This window comes from Haliaeetus albicilla, chromosome 3, assembly GCF_947461875.1.
Source record: "Haliaeetus albicilla chromosome 3, bHalAlb1.1, whole genome shotgun sequence".
Lineage (NCBI taxonomy): Eukaryota > Metazoa > Chordata > Aves > Accipitriformes > Accipitridae > Haliaeetus > Haliaeetus albicilla.
Window position 1 is genome coordinate 68638598 of NC_091485.1, and position 17735 is coordinate 68656332.

At 37.4% G+C, this 17735-nt stretch overlaps 1 protein-coding gene across 8 annotated transcripts in view; it reads left to right on the forward strand.

The window, feature by feature from the left end:
• The window catches only part of PHF20L1 (PHD finger protein 20 like 1), a 60953-nt gene that overhangs the window by 37676 nt on the left and 5542 nt on the right, over positions 1-17735 (forward strand). For 4 of the 8 annotated variants that reach the window (XM_069780088.1, XM_069780086.1, XM_069780089.1 and 1 more), the window contains 7 exons: positions 1061-1165; positions 7085-7249; positions 7636-7817; positions 9739-9838; positions 12031-12226; positions 12631-13000; positions 16453-16618. In XM_069780088.1, coding sequence (XP_069636189.1) covers positions 1061-1165; positions 7085-7249; positions 7636-7817; positions 9739-9838; positions 12031-12226; positions 12631-13000; positions 16453-16618 — 1284 coding nt within the window. Of the gene's footprint in view, positions 1-1060; positions 1166-7084; positions 7250-7635; positions 7818-9738; positions 9839-11031; positions 11753-12030; positions 12227-12630; positions 13001-16452; positions 16619-17735 lie in introns of those variants that run through there. The other 4 variants (XM_069780087.1, XM_069780091.1, XM_069780092.1 and 1 more) reach the window with 2 other exon arrangements.

A 17735-nucleotide genomic window follows, 5' to 3' on the forward strand; every position in this document is an offset into this window, starting at 1 on the left:
AAAAGTTTGTGTGTGTTTGGGTTTTTTTTAGTTGAATTAGGGATACTGCCTTTATTTACTTGTACTGACCGCTTTGGCAAGGGGAGGAGAAAACAGTTACGTGTTACTAGCAAAACATTTGGCAATTCTTGAAAGCAAATATAAATTAAGAGGGCTTTGGTTTTATCCTGTCTTTAAAAAAAAAAAAAAAAAAAATTTTAGAGATGAACAAGAATTTAGAAGTGATTATACCTTGTTTTTCCAAGAGGTAAGATTTCTGTTTCTGTATTCCCCAAGAAGATAATAACACTCTAATTTGTGTGCAGGAAACAATCCTTAAATACTGACTTTAAGGACTTAGTTTCTGTAACAAGTGAATTTACTCATTATTTATCTCACTGCTGATTACTTAGAAAATGATTATGGAGTGAAAATATTGTGGGATGTATTTTGTCTTGGGAGAATTAACAGGATAAATAGAATTTTCTGAGACAAAGTACTTGTCCTCATGCGTATACCAACAGTGATTAGAAGTGAGCTGCAGTGTAAAAAAATATATCCTAAATTTTAGCCAGAATCCGTTTTCCGTGAGGATGTCGCTGTGTAGTAGAAAGTGCTGACAGCATCAGCAGTTTTGTGATACTGAAATTTCCTTCGGATCACTTTCTGTAGGTCTAATATGTGTTTTTAAGACAATGTTATCTTTTTAGTTTGGAATTCTGCACTTTTGAAAGCTTTTTGTCTTGCCCAAACCTTTTTGTTATAAGCTGTAAGTAAAATGGATATTATAAGCTATTTAAATAATGTCACTTATTTTGTGTGCTTTCCTATATCTTCTGCTATGATATCTCATTTGGAAATACTTACAATGGTAAAATGTTGTTTGTTGAGATTCCTTTGAACCATTCTGCCAGCAATTAATAAGAGACAGGCCCAAGATATCAAGTAAATTAACCGAATCATTTTGATCGGACTAGGCAACTGGAATACTTGATTTTGAATGTCATGTTTAGGTTAAGCCAAATGAAGCAAGTAATTTGGAATGGTACTGCTGTTTTAAAATTACTAACTTCTACTTCAGGTAAAAAGAAAGAAAAGGAAAAGGAGAAAAAAGAGAAAAAGGAGAAAGATCATAAATCAAAACAGAAAAAGAAGAAGAAAAAAAAGAAGAAATCTAAACAGCATGGTAAGTTCAATATTTTTTTTTTTTTTAAATTAAGCAAAATCATTCAGTGTATTTATGGCATTAGATATTAAAACTTGTTTTAAACAATATAAATGTCAAATTTTAGAAATTTCAGAGAATAAGTTTTGGCTTTAAATGTTGAAAAGACACTTATGTCTATGACCTCATTTTTGTGTTTATAGCCTGTCTCTGTGCGATGGACATAGATATTTCATAGATTTATTTTTTTTCTTCCTTCAAAAGATATGCTTGCCCTTCTAAGCTCTTCAAGTCCTTCATTTGAAGCTCTGTATACACATCCTACCTATTTTGCTTGGATGTTAAAATTATTCTAGTATCTAGTCTGTTGCTGAATTTCAGTGATTTACTGTTTAAAATGCAGCCCCTCCTTAACAGTTAATTCTTAGCAGCTGAGGTTGGCACCTCAGCAACAACCTTGTCTGTTGTCTTGACAAATGGTGATTCCGTTTGTCTTCATCTCACTTCCCTGTTTCCAATTCTTTGATCATATCACTCCTCTTTTTCTATTCTCTGTAATTTTATTCCCTAGAGGGACAAAAATAATTTGTTTTTTAGCTATGAGGCTCTAGGTAGCTTGAGCTTTTTTAATAAAACAAACCCTTTCAAACCACTTTCTGCTTTTTTTTTTTCTCCTTGTTTTAGAAGTACTCCTGTAAGACTGTGGTTTAAAGTTTTAGCACCATCCTTTTTGTAACTCTTCTTGGTATGATTTCTGTGGAAAAAAATGGACAATGTTTGGGGTTTCTTTTTTTAATAAAAAGATAACTACCCTACTGACCAGTACAGTTTTATTGTTTCTTTGTATTTCTTCCCTTTTTCCACAGCCTTTGGTTCTTTTAATCTCCCATAAAATCATGTTACAGATTCCTTGGTTTACCTTTTTTTGCATCCAGTGCAGTCTTTGTTGCAGCATTATGGCAATAAAAACAACATCATGGGCAAATACAGACTCATTCTGTCTTTCCTTCTTGCCGAAGACTGAACTTTTTTTCGTGTACTATGCCTGCTTACTTCAAAAAGCATTTCAGGGCTTAAAATAATACTACTTATTTTATCTTGCTGCTGGTTTGTGGTGTCTGTTTGTTTGGGGGTTTTTTTTGAGAACATCTTTAAATATTCAAAAATTTAGAAATGAGAACATAGACTGTCCTTTCTGTGCCTATCAGAGTGACTTTACTTTCATGTACATTGACAGTGTACTTTACTAGATATCAGTTGTAATAACTTTGATTTAAAATTTCTTAAAATATGAGAATGTGAAAATTCAAAACCTATCAAACAAAGAATTTTCTAGAAACTTTTCCTCAAGACCATGTGGAAAAACTCTATGCATTAAAAGAGCTTCTGACGACAGACTTTTAAAGATGCCTTGTGGATCTCTAGAGTAGTTACGCCTTTGTCCAAAATTTGTGCTATAACATGAAAATGCTCCCAAATCATGCAGTGCTTGGATGTGAACTGCAATAATCTAGGTTTCACGTACTTCACCATCTTTATACTGGAGTAATATAATTTTAAACTGTAAACTTAAATTGCTTATTTTACCTAAAAATTATTAGGAGTTTTTTACTTGCACTGGGAAGGCATCTAAGTCTTTGCAGGAAGATATTGGTAAATGCTAGGTATGCAAGAACCAAAGAAAAGAACAAAAACCCCAAGACCCTCTGCAGTCTTGGCTACTTCATCTGTGATTATTAAGACATGGCGGAGGGAGTTAATATGCTCTACTAGTTCTGTTTTTAGGAATATGTTCAAAAGTAATATGCCATCACCTTGTGTACAGCAATATCCCCAGTAGCGCTCTCAGTGTAGTTTGATAAGAGTGAGAAAAATGTTTTATAGCTCTTCTATCCTTTGAGTATATGACATTGAGTGTTGGTGTAAAAGAATTTGAAAAAGAACTTGGATAAAAATAAGCAAAATAATGATTGAAGAATTTGAAAAAAGATCTTTTGAGCAGAACTGTTTTAATAGGTAACAAGTTAAGCTACAGATTTGAAATAAGGTTAGAACTACATATGTATATTTTGTAATGGGGAAACATTGATATAGTATTTCCCTGAGCCTTCTGTTTCTTATATTTCCAAAGAAAGAGGTAAATAGAGAAGTTTTCTATCATCTTTGGTGTTGAATCCTGGAATTTAGATGAATCATCAGAAAAGGCTGATGGTAGCGCACAATTTAGAAGGTTTTGGAGGAGTTGGTCAAACTGGTGGTTCTCATCTGAGCATGTGACGCTTGGCTGTTTCGCGAAGCGCTGTGCTTGAGATCAGAGAGTCTAAGGCTTCGGACTGTCTGGGGTGCACATGGTTCTCTGGTTCCATGCAGCTCTGACATGCAGTGGGTTCTGCAAACCCTTTTCTTCCAAATTGATACAAATAGAGTACCTCTTGCAAATTAACACAGAGCTGTGTTCTGCTCACTATTGTTCTTTGGTTTTATCTTGTTGAGGTCGTGAGGCAGTTTGTTGTGGGTGAGGTGGTATTTAATTCTTTTTATTCCGTTGGTCTTTTTGCCAACTTGTCTTGAAACTTAGAAACTTGGCAGAGGTACCATGATTAGGTTCCAACTTCTAGGGGCCATGTCCAATGCTTCTAAATATTAGGAGAAAACCATATACCTCCCAGTGCCCCCCAAAATAGGAATCTTAAATCCAGATGCAGAAAGCAGTGTGAGTAAAACTTGAGCATTTTATTCTTTGCAAATTCTTCTAGTGAAAATCTGTTTCTAGAAATCTAGAGGTATTCTGCCTGGATCTTTTTTTTTTTTTTTTTTTTAAACTGGGGAAAAATGAATGCTTTGGCAGATTCTGACTCCAGTGTCTGACCTTGAGAAAGACCATTGAAAAATAATCTGTCAAAAGATGTAGTCTTCTTTTTCTCCAGTACTAGCTCACTCAGGGCATGGGCAAAAATGAAAGGGTGTGAGGCATGCTTCATTCCTTTGGAATCAAATTGAGGCATCTTGGGGAAGAACAAGAAGCAGGCACATTGTGTGCTTAAGACAAGTTTTGTGCAAGGCTTTAAAACAATCAAAAAAACCCCAACAAAACCTTTTTTTTTGTGCTTTGAGTATATGCATGTTTGTTTGTATAAAATCCATATAACGCAGAAGGTAGGTAATTTCTGTTATTTATACTGTTCTGTTACAGTGAGGTTAGTAGCAATACAACATGAGGTAATCAACTCAACTACACATTGAGCTGATTCCCCTACAGTGAATATACTTAGGAAATGTGGTAGATAGTGTGTTTTTGACAGAAGGAGAAAGTAAATGTGAATACTGGCTTTATGGAAGGTATTTAGGAGAGAAGCATATTGTGGAACCCACTGCAAGAAAACTGTAGGTACAGGTGGTAGCAGGAATGCTTCCTTACAGAAGGATGAAATTGTAGGTATCTGATTACTCACATATTCAAAACAGTAAGTTTTAAGAGGAGTAAATGGATGGCTACTCTTAATTACCATTTGACCAGCATAAGAACAACATGGACCTGCTCAAGTGGGTCCAGAGGACGGGCATGAAGATGATCAGGGGGCTGGAGCACCTCTCCTGTGAGGTCAGGCTGAGAGGCTGTTTAGCCTAGGAGAGAAGGCTCTGGGAAGACCTGATCGCAGCCTTCCAGTACTTAAAGGGGGCTTATAGGAAAGATGGGGGGGACTCTTCAACAGGGAGTGTAGCAATAGGACGAGAGGTGACAGTTTTAAACTGAAAGAGGGTAGATTTAGAGCAGATATTAGAAAGAAGTCCTTCCCTGTGAGGGTGGTGAGGCACTGAAACATGTTTCCCATAGAGGTTGTGGATGCCCCATCCCTGGCAGTGTTCAAGGCCAGGCTGGATGGGGCTTTGAGCAACCTGGTCTAGTGGAAGGTGTCCCTGCCTGTGGCAGGAGATTGGAACTACATGGTCTGTAAGGTCCCTTCCAACCCAAACCATTCTGTGATTTCTGATTCCATGACTTAGGCTTGGAACTGTTTTACTTGAGACTGTTGCAAATAGTGTATGTTAGAGGAAAATATATCATGCTGGTATTAATATAAATGTCAATACTGCTGTATTATCAGTAGGCACAAGTGCACGGTGCTGTCTGTGCTTGTGTGTGTGCTCTAACAGCCTCATCCTGCTCCCCTCTCTGGCTGAGCAGGATGGGGGTCCACTGGTGAGAATACACAGAAGTATACGTGTACAGAGTGGATCTCTCCCACAGTTGAGCTCAGACACTGTCTGCCCAGTAGCTGCCTCTGGAGTTGCTGGCACCTGGAGACACGTGTCCGTGGGGCCACAGCCCCGCTGCAGTACAGACCATCTCACTCGTATGTGCACTCTCGCACACTGCCAGCGTTGGCCAGGACTCCCCAGATTCCCATAGCCCCCTGGCTCTCACCCTTAGGTGCTGACACCCAGAGCTGGCCCTCGCAGACCCACTCACCCCTGGCTCCCAGGCCACTTCATCTGCTCACCAGCTGGCCCGCCTTGGTCTCTGCTAGCAATCAGACACGGGCACTGGCTCCAGGTGCTGCAGCGTGAACTCATGGGCCTCTGTGGCCAGAGATCCTTTGCAAGTGGCTGACACTGGTTGCTCCAGTCTCTCCAGGTGCTGGCACCACAGACACATGGGCTTTTTGACCTGTCCCTGACTTCATTTGCTGGCACTTAGACCCCCATATACACACCTGCACACTGAATAAAGAGCTTCTCACCTGGGTAAGAGTTAGTAATGGGGTTTAATAAGAATCATAGAATAGTTGAGGTTGGAAAGGATCTCTGGTCCAACCCCCCCTGCCCAAGCAGGGCCACCTAAAGCTGGTTGCCCAGGACTATGTCCAGACAACTTTTCAGTATCTCCCAGGAGGGAGACTCCACCACCTCTGCCAGCACAGCCAGGACAGGCGGTGCTGATCAGATGCAGAGCATGGCCAGATAACTGTACTGACCAGCAAACTGTTTATGCACGACTGGCCCTTTTTATCCTCTTATTCCTCTATTTTCCCCACACTTGTTCCTTCCCAAATCACTTAGGCCCATCCATTTTCCCCACCTTTGGTTCCTTCCCTAAACATTCTATAATAAGTCTTCCAATCCCAAAATGATTTTCCCCTATATCCCATAGTGTGCCCCACCCTGGGCTGCAAAAGCCCTTAGTCCAAAAGGTGATCTGGAGAGCTGCTCTGGGTGACACGTTGTGATGGGTTTCATGCCTGGATAAGGGGGGTGATGGCACGGCGGGGACAGCCCTGGGAGGGCTGCAGGCAGGGTGTGTTTGTTGTTTGCCTGCTCTTCTTGCTCCTCTGGGCTTGTGCATACCCTGCTGGGATGCTCCCAGGCCCATCCCAGGAGCCATTGGCCCATCAATCACTGATGGCTCCTGGGATGGGTCTGGGAGCATCCCAGGAATGTTTTCTTTGGGCTTCCTGTGCTCCTCTGCAGGTGTGCAGACAAGCTTTTATCACTTAACCTGACAGGACCATCTGGAGTTACTTCTAGGTAGCAATGTTGGTAGCGCTACCAACAGACCTAAAGCAAAAAGAGAGAGCTACCAGCAGCATCTCTAAGGATAGCAGATGGTACAGGATGAATTTTGGAAAAAGGCAACTGTATAATGTTCTAGGGAAAATTATTCCTCTGTACATTCAGAGATGGGAGGGAGAGGGAAGTTAAATGGGTAATGCTTGTCTTGGCTATTAAATGTCATTATGTTTCTTACTGGAAATATATTTATAAAATATGTTAGGAAGAGCTTTTGTCATTTCATATTTACAGTTTCATCATCCTAATACCTCAATGTTGATATTCTTTACTTCTGAACATAATGTTGCATTATACTTAATTTTTATTTTTTTTTAATTTGTCATAAACTTTACTTTTGTAACAGCAACTTATTTTCTTGTAACTTTTCAGATTATTCAGATTATGAAGACAGTTCTGTTGAATTCTTGGACAGGTGCTCCTCTCCATTAACACGGTCCTCGGGGAGCTCTCTGACTTTGCGCAGCATGTTCTCAGAGAAGAATACATCATACCAGTATCCAAGAGCTATCTTGTCTGTTGACCTTAGTGGAGAAAGTAGGTTGGCTGAACAGCAACTTTCAGTTTGTAGGTTTAATTCTTTAAGGGAGAGAATGCTAAGGAAATAATTTGGTTTGTGTTTGGGATTGTAGCTATAAATGTAGTGACTGATTTACACTTCATCTATTTAAATCAAAATGCTTACACTCCTTAAGCTGTTCTGCATTGTACTTGCTTTGGTTAAGTGTTGCTACTCTGCTTCTGAGGAGATCACATTAAAGGCGTTTTGCAAAATTCATCAGAAATTTAATATACCAGCAGTGTGTTTGAGAGCCATTTTTTGCTATATGCAGGTTAAGATTTTTAACTGCCAAAACCCTCTATATTTCTGTAAAGTAGTGCATCTCTGCACACACAATTTCACATGTATTTATTTTTACTAGACCTTTCAGATGTGGAGTTTTTGGATGATTCCTCTACGGAGAGTTTGTTACTTAGTGGTGATGAATACAATCAGGACTTTGATTCGACTAACTTTGAAGAGTCTCAGGATGAAGATGATGCTCTCAATGAGATTGTTAGATGCATTTGTGAACTGGATGAAGAAAATGGCTTTATGATTCAGGTAAAGAAATTGGGGGGGATGGTATATTTTCCATTTAAATTTCTTGCTTGTGAAGGTGCCCTTTTGATGTGTTGGAGTCCAAAGTTATGTAGAGAGCTGTAAACAGAAGTGAACAATAACAAAATATTTTTATGTTCTGCACTTGGCATGACTCTGTTCGATGTATGCAGAACTATTACTCTAGGATGGGGTTTCTGTAACAAATCAATATGTAGAACAGATTTATAAGGAAAGGTAACCTTTTTCCTTATAGCCAGTTGATAAATTTGGAATAAAGTATCCTTTCCCACACAGAAATCATCACTTCTCTCCACAGACCATCCCGATTATACCAGCCCTTCTGGTTTGGCCCTTGTGCTTTGCAGTACCAATTGTAGAAACCACTCTGCTCACTGTAAATGTATCTCAGCTGTATCCAAGATCTCTGCCATGCAGACATTAATATTGTCAGTAACTGTGATGTGTGTGATGTGCATGCTTCATCTTTAGAATAGCAGTTCTCAAACTAGAAATCACTAGCTCATTTTAGAACCTGCTAAGATTTTAAATCTTACTTGGTGTAAAAGCAGGGGAGAAGAGTATACAGTGTCTGCACAGCATTCAAGTGCTGATGGATTGCAACTGCTGCTGCTTATTTATTTGTACTCCAATGAAGGGAGCATCTCCCATCTAGTAATGAATAATTTAAAGTTTTTGTCTCAAGGAATTCATAATATAGCGATTAGATCAAATGAAAGCAACAGTGAGGAAGAACTCAGTTGTCAGTAACTTTAAAAAAGCCATGAACTTCTTGTTGGTTTTTTTCCCCACTCGAAAACCAGGTTTGTATTCAACTATTTAAGTGGTACAGTTTCTGTAGAAAATATGGAGCCTTTTTAGTTGAGATTTGAAGGAAGGGAGTATGGCTGTCCTATGTTAATGGACTTAAAGTCTGGGAAATGACAGAAAGATCTGAAAACGAAGGACACAAAGACTGTCCCTGGGAACACACTGAAATGCAGCACTGTGTTGGAGGAACTAAGCAGGAGTTCAGCTATGCTAAAAATGTGGAAAAATGGACTAGCGTAGAAATTTTTGGAGAGAGGAGAGGAAGTTGTAGCCATAGCAGTGTAACAAGAGGAAAGGTGACTTCAGTGTTTTGAATAGGTTGATGCTCAAAAGCATGTCAAAGTAAAGAGGAGAGACTTTCAGTAGAAAAACAGCAGATATTTAGAACACAGGCAAACGCTCAGTTGAGAAAAGGAAATGTATTTTTAAGTGGTAGTTTCCTGCCCGTTTCTAAAGTCCAATGACAGCCTGATTTTTCCTCTTCATGCCTTGTCTCACTGAGAGCAACCAGTTTGCTGTTTCTAGGCCCTCATGTCTTACCACTTCTATTTTGCTCTCCTATTCTCTTGTTTCTCCTCTTTCATTTTCTCTTCATTTTCTTTTTCTTTTAGATTTTCCATTGGTGCGATATTAAAAACACATCTTTCTAGCGCACTGGAGAGATGCTTTGTAAATATAAATAATTAAACTGAAGAGTTTTCTACTTTTCACTGTTATGCTGTAATGTATTACATTATCTTTCTACTTTACTGTAATATTATACTCCTGTCTTATGTTTCACTACTAAATATTTAGGTGCTAAAATACTGAATGTTGTAATAAAATATTATTAAATATTACATCTTCAATTTCTTTTTTTTTTTTCCAGTCTGGAATTTGTGGTTGAGGTAACTTTCAGAACTAGAGCTTTTTTTTAGCTTGATGTCTTTGCCTACCCAAACACAAATTGCCCAACTAAAATAATCTTACTCAAACCAGCTATTTAAGTTAAACTGCTGTTCTCTGCATTTTGACGATACAAGAAGTAGCTTCCGATTTTTTAATCTACTTATCTCAGTTTTAGTTTTTGCTTTTGTTTTTTTTCTGATGTCAGTGTGAAGAGTGCTTGTGTTGGCAGCACAGTGTATGCATGGGACTGTTAGAGGACAGCATTCCAGAGCAGTACATCTGTTATATCTGCAGAGATCCACCAGGTACGGGTAAACCACCTTTATCTGCATCTGTCTGCTTGGGATTTTTAAGCAGAGATGTTAGGCATTGCTTAAATTGTTAAAGCTCTGTCTGTTTTATGTTATCTGTTATACTTCTTCGGGGCAAGTGATTTGAAGTTTGGCTCTGAGCAGAAACTTGCTTTCCTGTTAGTAACATCCTGTTCAGCTATGCTAAATCTTACTCATGATCTTAATTGCCATTGCTTTAGGTGTTGAAACTTAATTCCCCCCAAACCTTAGCACTTTTTCATGTCATTGTAGTCTGAAAAGTCTTTCTAAACAAATCATTCTTTTCAGCGATCTGTTTTGCCTATACTTGGAATCACACCTGTTCATTTAAATTTTTTTTTAGAGAAAAAGGACTCATTACCACAGTGCACTGAAATGCGCTGTGGATGTCATTTCATATTAATTGCAATTTTATAATGTTTGTGCTTGTCTAGAATTGTGTAAATAAAGGTGTGGAACGGAATATGTAAAATGAAAAAATCTAGCACTTTTTATGGTAAATGATGGTGCACAAACAGCACATCTTGAACTCAGGCTTGTTAGAATAAGTTTGAAATGGTACGAATTAGGAAAAGTTTATTTACTTTTAAACTGAATGTACTTGATTAGGAAGATGTTGATTTAAAAATGGTTCTGTTCATGAACCCATTTTTCTTAGCAGTTATTTGGAGAAAAACTATATGATTTGGAAGAAAGGTTTTAGTATTTTTTTCTGACAGTTGGTACAAAAGCACATATGTGTCTTCTGGTGAAATATCCAACAGTCCAGGTGTTTTAAAAGGGTAATGAGACTACACCCCCAAATTTCCTTTAACTCTGAATTTAAGAAATGAAATCTGAAAATTGTTTGCAGAGGTACAAAGTAGCACCATTTTTATTAGTTATTTTTGAGAAGGAAATTTAGGAAAATAGAGCTGGAAAGATGTGACTTTTTCCATTTGCCCCAATCTGAATCTAAATTGATGATATAGAGTCTTGTTTGATAGTTCTGTGTGGTGTACTCTTTGAGCAGTCAAGCTTTTTCTTATTAAAACCAACTAATTTGTCTTGTGTTCTTTCCCTGCACTGTACTAGGTACTTCGTTATCCCCTGCTCTGCAGAGACTGTGTCCCTAATTTTTATCTTCTCTCCCTTCCTAACCATTACTTCTTTTCTTTCTATGTCAGGAGAAAAAGGTCATTCACAATGTCAGTATTTTAAAGTGTATTGGGATAATGGGCAGAAAGGAGATAGACAGGGTATTCTCCTGAAAGGTATGAAGGGCTTCCATCAACCCATTCTTTGTTCTGTATATGATGATAGTCTGATATGAAATTGAGTGTAAGATATTGCGGTCTTAGTCAGTCTGTTTATCTGGGTTCTTCATTGTAAACAATAATATCGGAATAACTAGCATTATACATTTCTAGTTTTGTTTTTTGGGTTTTTTTGTGTTTGTTTTTTTTTAAATAGTTATTAAGTTACTATAGAAGCATTAGCTAAATACTCAGTCATGCCTGTTGGTTTACGATTGTAGATGTTGCCATAGGATGGGAGACCTAAGGCCCACTTACATCAATATCCTGTCTAGTAGTGCCTGGTAAAAGGCACCTCGGAGGAGAGTGTGAGAACTGTGCTGTCAGATAACTTTGAAATGTCTGCTTTCATGAAGTCTTCTCTTGGCTTCTAATAAATAGATACTGACTTCAGTACTGAAGCAAAATATTTGTCTTTTAGAAATGAACTAGGTGTTTTGGATATGTCCATATAAAATCCACTCTCTGAAATTTCTCTTGGTAACTCAGGTTTGCTTTTTTTTTTTTTGAAGTAAGCTGCAGTAGTTAGATAAATAAAATACTCATGTAAACTTTTTTTTTTCAGTTTGATAATAGCACAGCTCTTGATATCCTGTACTTTGATTGCAAAGGTGATTAGATTTTCATTTCAAATGCCATTTAGAGAGGTCTTGAGATTTCAGGTTTATTTTTGTTTACATAACTGTTAAGAGTTTCCTCTTAATCGTGAAAACTAAATTTTAATATATTAATAGCAAGATCTTGAATCATTATTTGATGGATGTTAGGAGACATTTAGGAGAGTACAGCATATAATTATAGCACTCTAGTTTTAAATACAATTCTGCTGTGGCTTTAGATGGCCCTCAATTTGTTTATTGCTTACCCCAGGTCAGAGGTGGAGTGCCAAATATCTTTATGATAAAGACTGGCTTAACAATGGACGCATGTGTGGATTATCATTTTTGAAAGAAAACTACTCTCATCTTAATGCCAAAAAGATTGTGTCAACACATCACCTACTGGCAGATGTATATGGTGTAACTGAAATATTGCATGGACTACAGTTGAAGATTGGGATATTAAAGTAAGTATCAGTCCAGGTTTATTCTCCGTCTTTATATATTTAGGTAGCAGAGACTACCATTATTCCATATGCTTTATTCTCTCACGTTAAAGTTCTTTCTTGTATAATAGTTTAAATAATTCAAGATGTAGAATACCCTCAGCTTCAGTGGGAGTTAGGTGTTCAGCACCTGAGCAGATCCGGTGCATTGGGATTATTGGTGATTTTTTGGTTTTTTTTAAAGTCAGTTTTTGTGTTAAAGGGACATTCTGGATTTATCCTAAATTGATAAGTGACCTAGCAATACTTACATGTTTGATAATGGTGCTTATCAATAGCTCTGATATAGCAGAAGTGGATGCTTAATAGTTTAGGGCTGTAAGTGGTATCTTTATAACTTACTTTTTTCCTCCCCTTCATTGCAGAAATAAGCATCACCCAGACCTTCATCTCTGGGCTTATTCAGGGATGCGAAAAGAACAAGAACAAATAACTGTTGGGGTAGAGAAAAAATTAGTGACTTTGCCAGATGCTGTTAATCCAACTGAAAGGACGTGTCACAGTCAAAACCATAAAGAGCCGCCCAGTATACCCCAGAAGATGGAAGAAACGTACATCACAAGTGAGCACAGTTACCAAAAACCACAGAGTTTTGGTCAAGACTGCAAAGCAGTCACTGACCCTATCAGCTCAGATGATGAAGATACAAGTAGTTTTGAGGAAGATCAGGAATTTCACACAGAGAATAAAAACTGTTTACAATATTCTTTTAAAGATGATGGCATGAATGAGCAGGTAAGTATCCTTCTTCATCTGGGAAGTTTCTTAGGTGGAAAAATATGTTCAATCTGATAAACCTCAAGTGCATACAAGTATTTAGAAATGTTCATTGTTCTAAGTTGACATACTCTATCAAATGTCAGCAGAAATCACTAGAAGCAAAGTTGGATGACTGAAATAGTTTCAGGTGAAGTATACCCATTTCAGCTGGTGAATGAAATGCAAAGTTTGGTTAAAGTATTGCCTGTGCTAAAACTGTTTATGCTCAGTCCAGTGTTGAGGGGCATGGGATGGGTGGGAATCTTATGCTTAAAATGCAGAGTCTCGAAGAAAACTTATGTGTTTTTGCGAGGTGAGGAAAATGGGACAAGTTTCCTTCTTCCTCTCAATTCTGTTTTCTACGTGTGGGGTTTTTTGTTGTTGTTTGTTAAACTGAGGTTTGTAATAGTGTTTATTATTGTACTGTGTTCTTCTTTTAATACCAACGCTATCTAGAATTCTGTCCACAAGGAATAATTTACTGACCAACTAATTTCACCTCGTGTGCAACTTGTTTTGAGTCTTTTATATTGCGTATTTCTTCTAATTAAATGTTTCACAGGTTTTTAGTCAGGATTATATTTGGCTATTTAAACATCTCTCTCTCATTTTTGCATTAATGGTTTGAATCCATTACTTTGTGGAAAAGGTCTGAACTTGTTAGTCTGGTTTTAGTGAAGAGTTCTTTAGTGAAGAGAAGTTGAGCAAAAAACAAAGTGAAACAAACCTTTCTGTTTTCTACAATACCAACTGTGTGAGAATAAATGGCCCAACTCATCCCCCCTTTGAAGTACAGTTTCTGGTGTGGAAGAAATGAGTAAGATACATCTTTTTTCTTTTAATTTTAGTTTTAAATGTGGCATGTAAGCTATATAGTCTGAATGGGAAATTTTGGCTCGTTCTAGTTAGAAATAACTGTTTGTATGCTAAATCGCATGATTATATTCAGTTTTTATAGTAAGGAGATATGCAGCAGTGTGAAATACACTTTCCTTCCAACAGTACCTTAAATTGTCATTGTAAATAATATAAACATATTTAGAATTAAAAGAAAATACATGTGAGCAGTGAAACAAACTAATGTTTCCTTCAGAGACCAAGGCATATATGTAAAAAGCTAAGTGCTGTCTGTTTTAAACCAGGAAGAGATCTGTTTGGGGCAGTGTCTTTCCTTTGGGACACATTTAGTTCACCTTGTTGTCAGTAGTCAGCCTTGATATCTGAAATAAGGCTTTCTGTCTAGACTTAATCCACATTGAAAAGCTCTCCTTGGTTTCTCCATGAACCTGTTTGTACTTACCTTAAAACCATGATGACGCTGACATTGAAGTGCCATTTTTACAAGAACTGCCTTCTCTGTAAAGTGCCTTCTTCACCTCTCCTTGTCAAAATATTGTCTGGGGCTTTGGATTCTCCCTTCTGGCACCTGCAGAGCCTTGAATATTCTGATTTTCCATACTGTTTTGTCTTATCCTGATCTACAGTTCTGTTACATATCTTCTTTCTCTTTATAAACCAGATTGACTGTTATCAAGTCCCTTTTTGGACTATGCATCATCTTTAAAATTGTATTTAGTTTCCTTGTTCCTGCTTCTGAAAGCACAAGCCTTCCGCACCTGAACCTCCTGTTTATTTCTTCTTCATAAACTGGATCCTGTACTCTGCTTCTCTTACTACCCCTGCCACCACTCCCTGATTGCCTACATTGATGTCTTAGCTTAGAGAAGGACCTGTTCGGTCTTGCGGGTTTTGTTTCAGGGAGCCATTTACTAGCCATTTGAATAAATACAGAGGCCATTAAAAGGAAGAAAAAGTCTTTTATGATGTTATTTAGATGACAAGTTATTTAGCTTTAAGACTTTAACTTACTGCAGTGGGCGTCTAAAAGATTCACCTAACAGATGATCTTGATTTTAGAATTATGGACTTGGGCCCTCGTACAGCAAGGGAATTCTTCTCTCGTGGTTTTAGAGAGGGTCTGAAAATTGTAATACATAGGGCATTTCTTATTTATGCTGAAAAATACCTTTATCAGATTAATATCAATTTGAATAGTGAAAACACCAGAGGCAAACTTGATGTCTTGAGCAAAAAGATTTTATCTGAAAGGTTTGGGAGTTTAGAGGCTTTTATGACTTTTAAAATCTATCTTTGATAAATAACTCCTTTAATGAATATTGTGAGTATTAACAATACTTGTTCTCCAGGACTCGCTCATAAAGCTGCCAGCAGGTTGGTCCAAGTTTGATTTGGTTTTTTAATTGATTTTAAGTCTTAAAAAGAAAGTTGTTCTGCTTAAGAAGTAACTTAAAATCCATCAGTCCCTATTTTGTTCCCCTCTCTTCTCACTGTTGTCATTCTTGACTGGAGGAAGAAAAACTTTAAGAAAAAAATGGTGTTAAGTCTGTTATGTGACGTGGAAAAAAAATCAGCTGAGCGCTTCTTCAGAGAAGTGTATTAATAGGATAAAATTCACTCCTTGGTCTGACATTTGCCATGAACTGACACTGCGTGAGCACACGTATGCAGCATTCTAGTCCCTAAAATAGAATCATAAATAGTGAAAGAACTTCATCAGATATGAAGTCATAGTGGTTATAAAATGGAAACTGTGAATCGTGCTAATCAACGGAGATGCTGAACATTTTAACTCATTAAATCCGGCATACTTCCTTTGGTCATTTCCCTGAGCTGAAACGTCAAATACAGAAAGATAAGGAACTTGTGTATTATGTCTGACTTGCTATGAAGATACTAATTATTTCAAAGAAGTCAATCTTCCTCAGAAACTATGTTTGCATAACTCTGCGTGTTACTGCCCTTGTAACTATCCCCAAACATGTACAATTCTGTCCCAGACTTGTGCTTGCAAGTGGCAAGGGACCATAGCAATTGTAGGAAGAGAAGTCTTTTGTCTTAATCCACAAATAGAATGGCCAGCTTGTTTATGAAAAATAGTGATTGACGTCTTAGATATTACTGCATTTTAGAGAGTTTTCCTTCATTCTCTGGCTAAAGTTGAAACAACCCTTAGGGTTTTGCACATCTTTTGGTGACAGTAGACCAATGCAGTTCACTTAATGATTTAAGTCACAATTTATATACAAAGGGCACAGAAATGCAGTCTGTCTTACTGCGTTAAACAAAGTGCTTGAGCTGGTAAACTTTACCTCTTGCCTCACTCCCCCAGTGCTATACATGCTCATTTGTATGGAATTTGCATTTTGTTTGGTTTAGTCTATTGGTGTGTCATGGTACGTGGCTTTTTGAGTATGCTTTTTTTGTCAGGTAGTCAGAAGTACAATTCTAAAACAGCATAGTTTATCATATGACTCAAGTGTTGAAAGCAACACCAGAAATTAAAAGAACACAAAACAAAAAAAACCCTCTTAAATGGCAATTTTTTTCTTTCTGTTGCTCCTATGAAGAAGAATTCTGCTGAAGGAAACACTGTGTTTGTTTGTAATGAAAGAAAAGGCTCAGAAGAACAAGTGGACACACATCTTCAATGGCAGCTAAATCTCCTTACCCATATAGAGAATGTACAGAACGAAGTCACCAGCAGAATGGACCTGATTGAAAAAGAAGTTGATGGTAACTGCATTACCAGATACTTGTTAATACACCTGTAACAGCATATTTCATAGCCACTGTGTTGAAGGCACTGAGGATGGATTTTTTAAGTATTGTATTCAAATTTGGGTACCCAAAATTATAACCAGAGCTTGTACCCTTGATCCCCCCCCACCGCCTTCCACAAGTTTTCAGTGCCCAATAAAGTAGCTTAAGCACTCAGGACCCCTGAAAATTTGGCTCAAGTTTGTGATATTAGGCAGACTTCAGAAAGCTTAGATAACTTGTCTAGTCTTTGTCTGGATAAGGATCATGAAGTTGATGGATTTTTCTATGCCTGGAGTGTTTTTGGCCTGATTGGTTTAGTAATTGACAATGTTTAGGAAAAAAAAATGCATTCGTTCTGCCTTCAACTTTGGTTTGCTATATATTAGTAAGTAACTGGTTTCGGGAAGGCAAATCAGGCTTCATGAGAAAACCTGAATGAAATTACAGTGTAGGTGTAAATATTACAGCACGTAAGTTTAGTCACGAGTCATAAAAATTAAGAATGAGGTGAGTTTGTAGTCTAGTCATAGGAGTCTCATTATCTTTTGACAAATAAAGTTGTCTTATTCCTATTTGCAGTTTTACTTTCAATATTCCTGCTCATACTAGGCAGTATTTCTAGGCTAACAGGGTTGACCTTTTCCCTTCTCTGCCTCTACAAGCATAGCAATTCCTTGAAAATGTTTGTTGAAGATTGGAAAACCATTCTGTAATCTGGACCTTTTAAGTAGGAGCCTGTTGAAGTGACAGAAGCAAGCCTTGCATTTAAGGGTTGCTTTTTCTGTTGCAGAACTGTCATAGCAAGAAGATCATGAACTAAAGTTTCTTATATGTGTGTAGAAGGTAAATTGTTAGCCAAGGGTATAATTTGCTCCGAGGTTACCTTTTTATAGTAACAATCAAATCAGAAGAAATGTTTGGATCGTTTGAGTGAAACACGGACTTAATTGGTGTTTCCCTAATCAAAATTGCTTTTGTTAAAAATCCCAGCCTCAGTATATTTTCCCTTCTTATAAAAGACAGAATAAGAAAGAAAAGTTTAATTTTTATGTAAACTGTTTCTTGAAGACTTTTTCTAATCAGCTTCTTC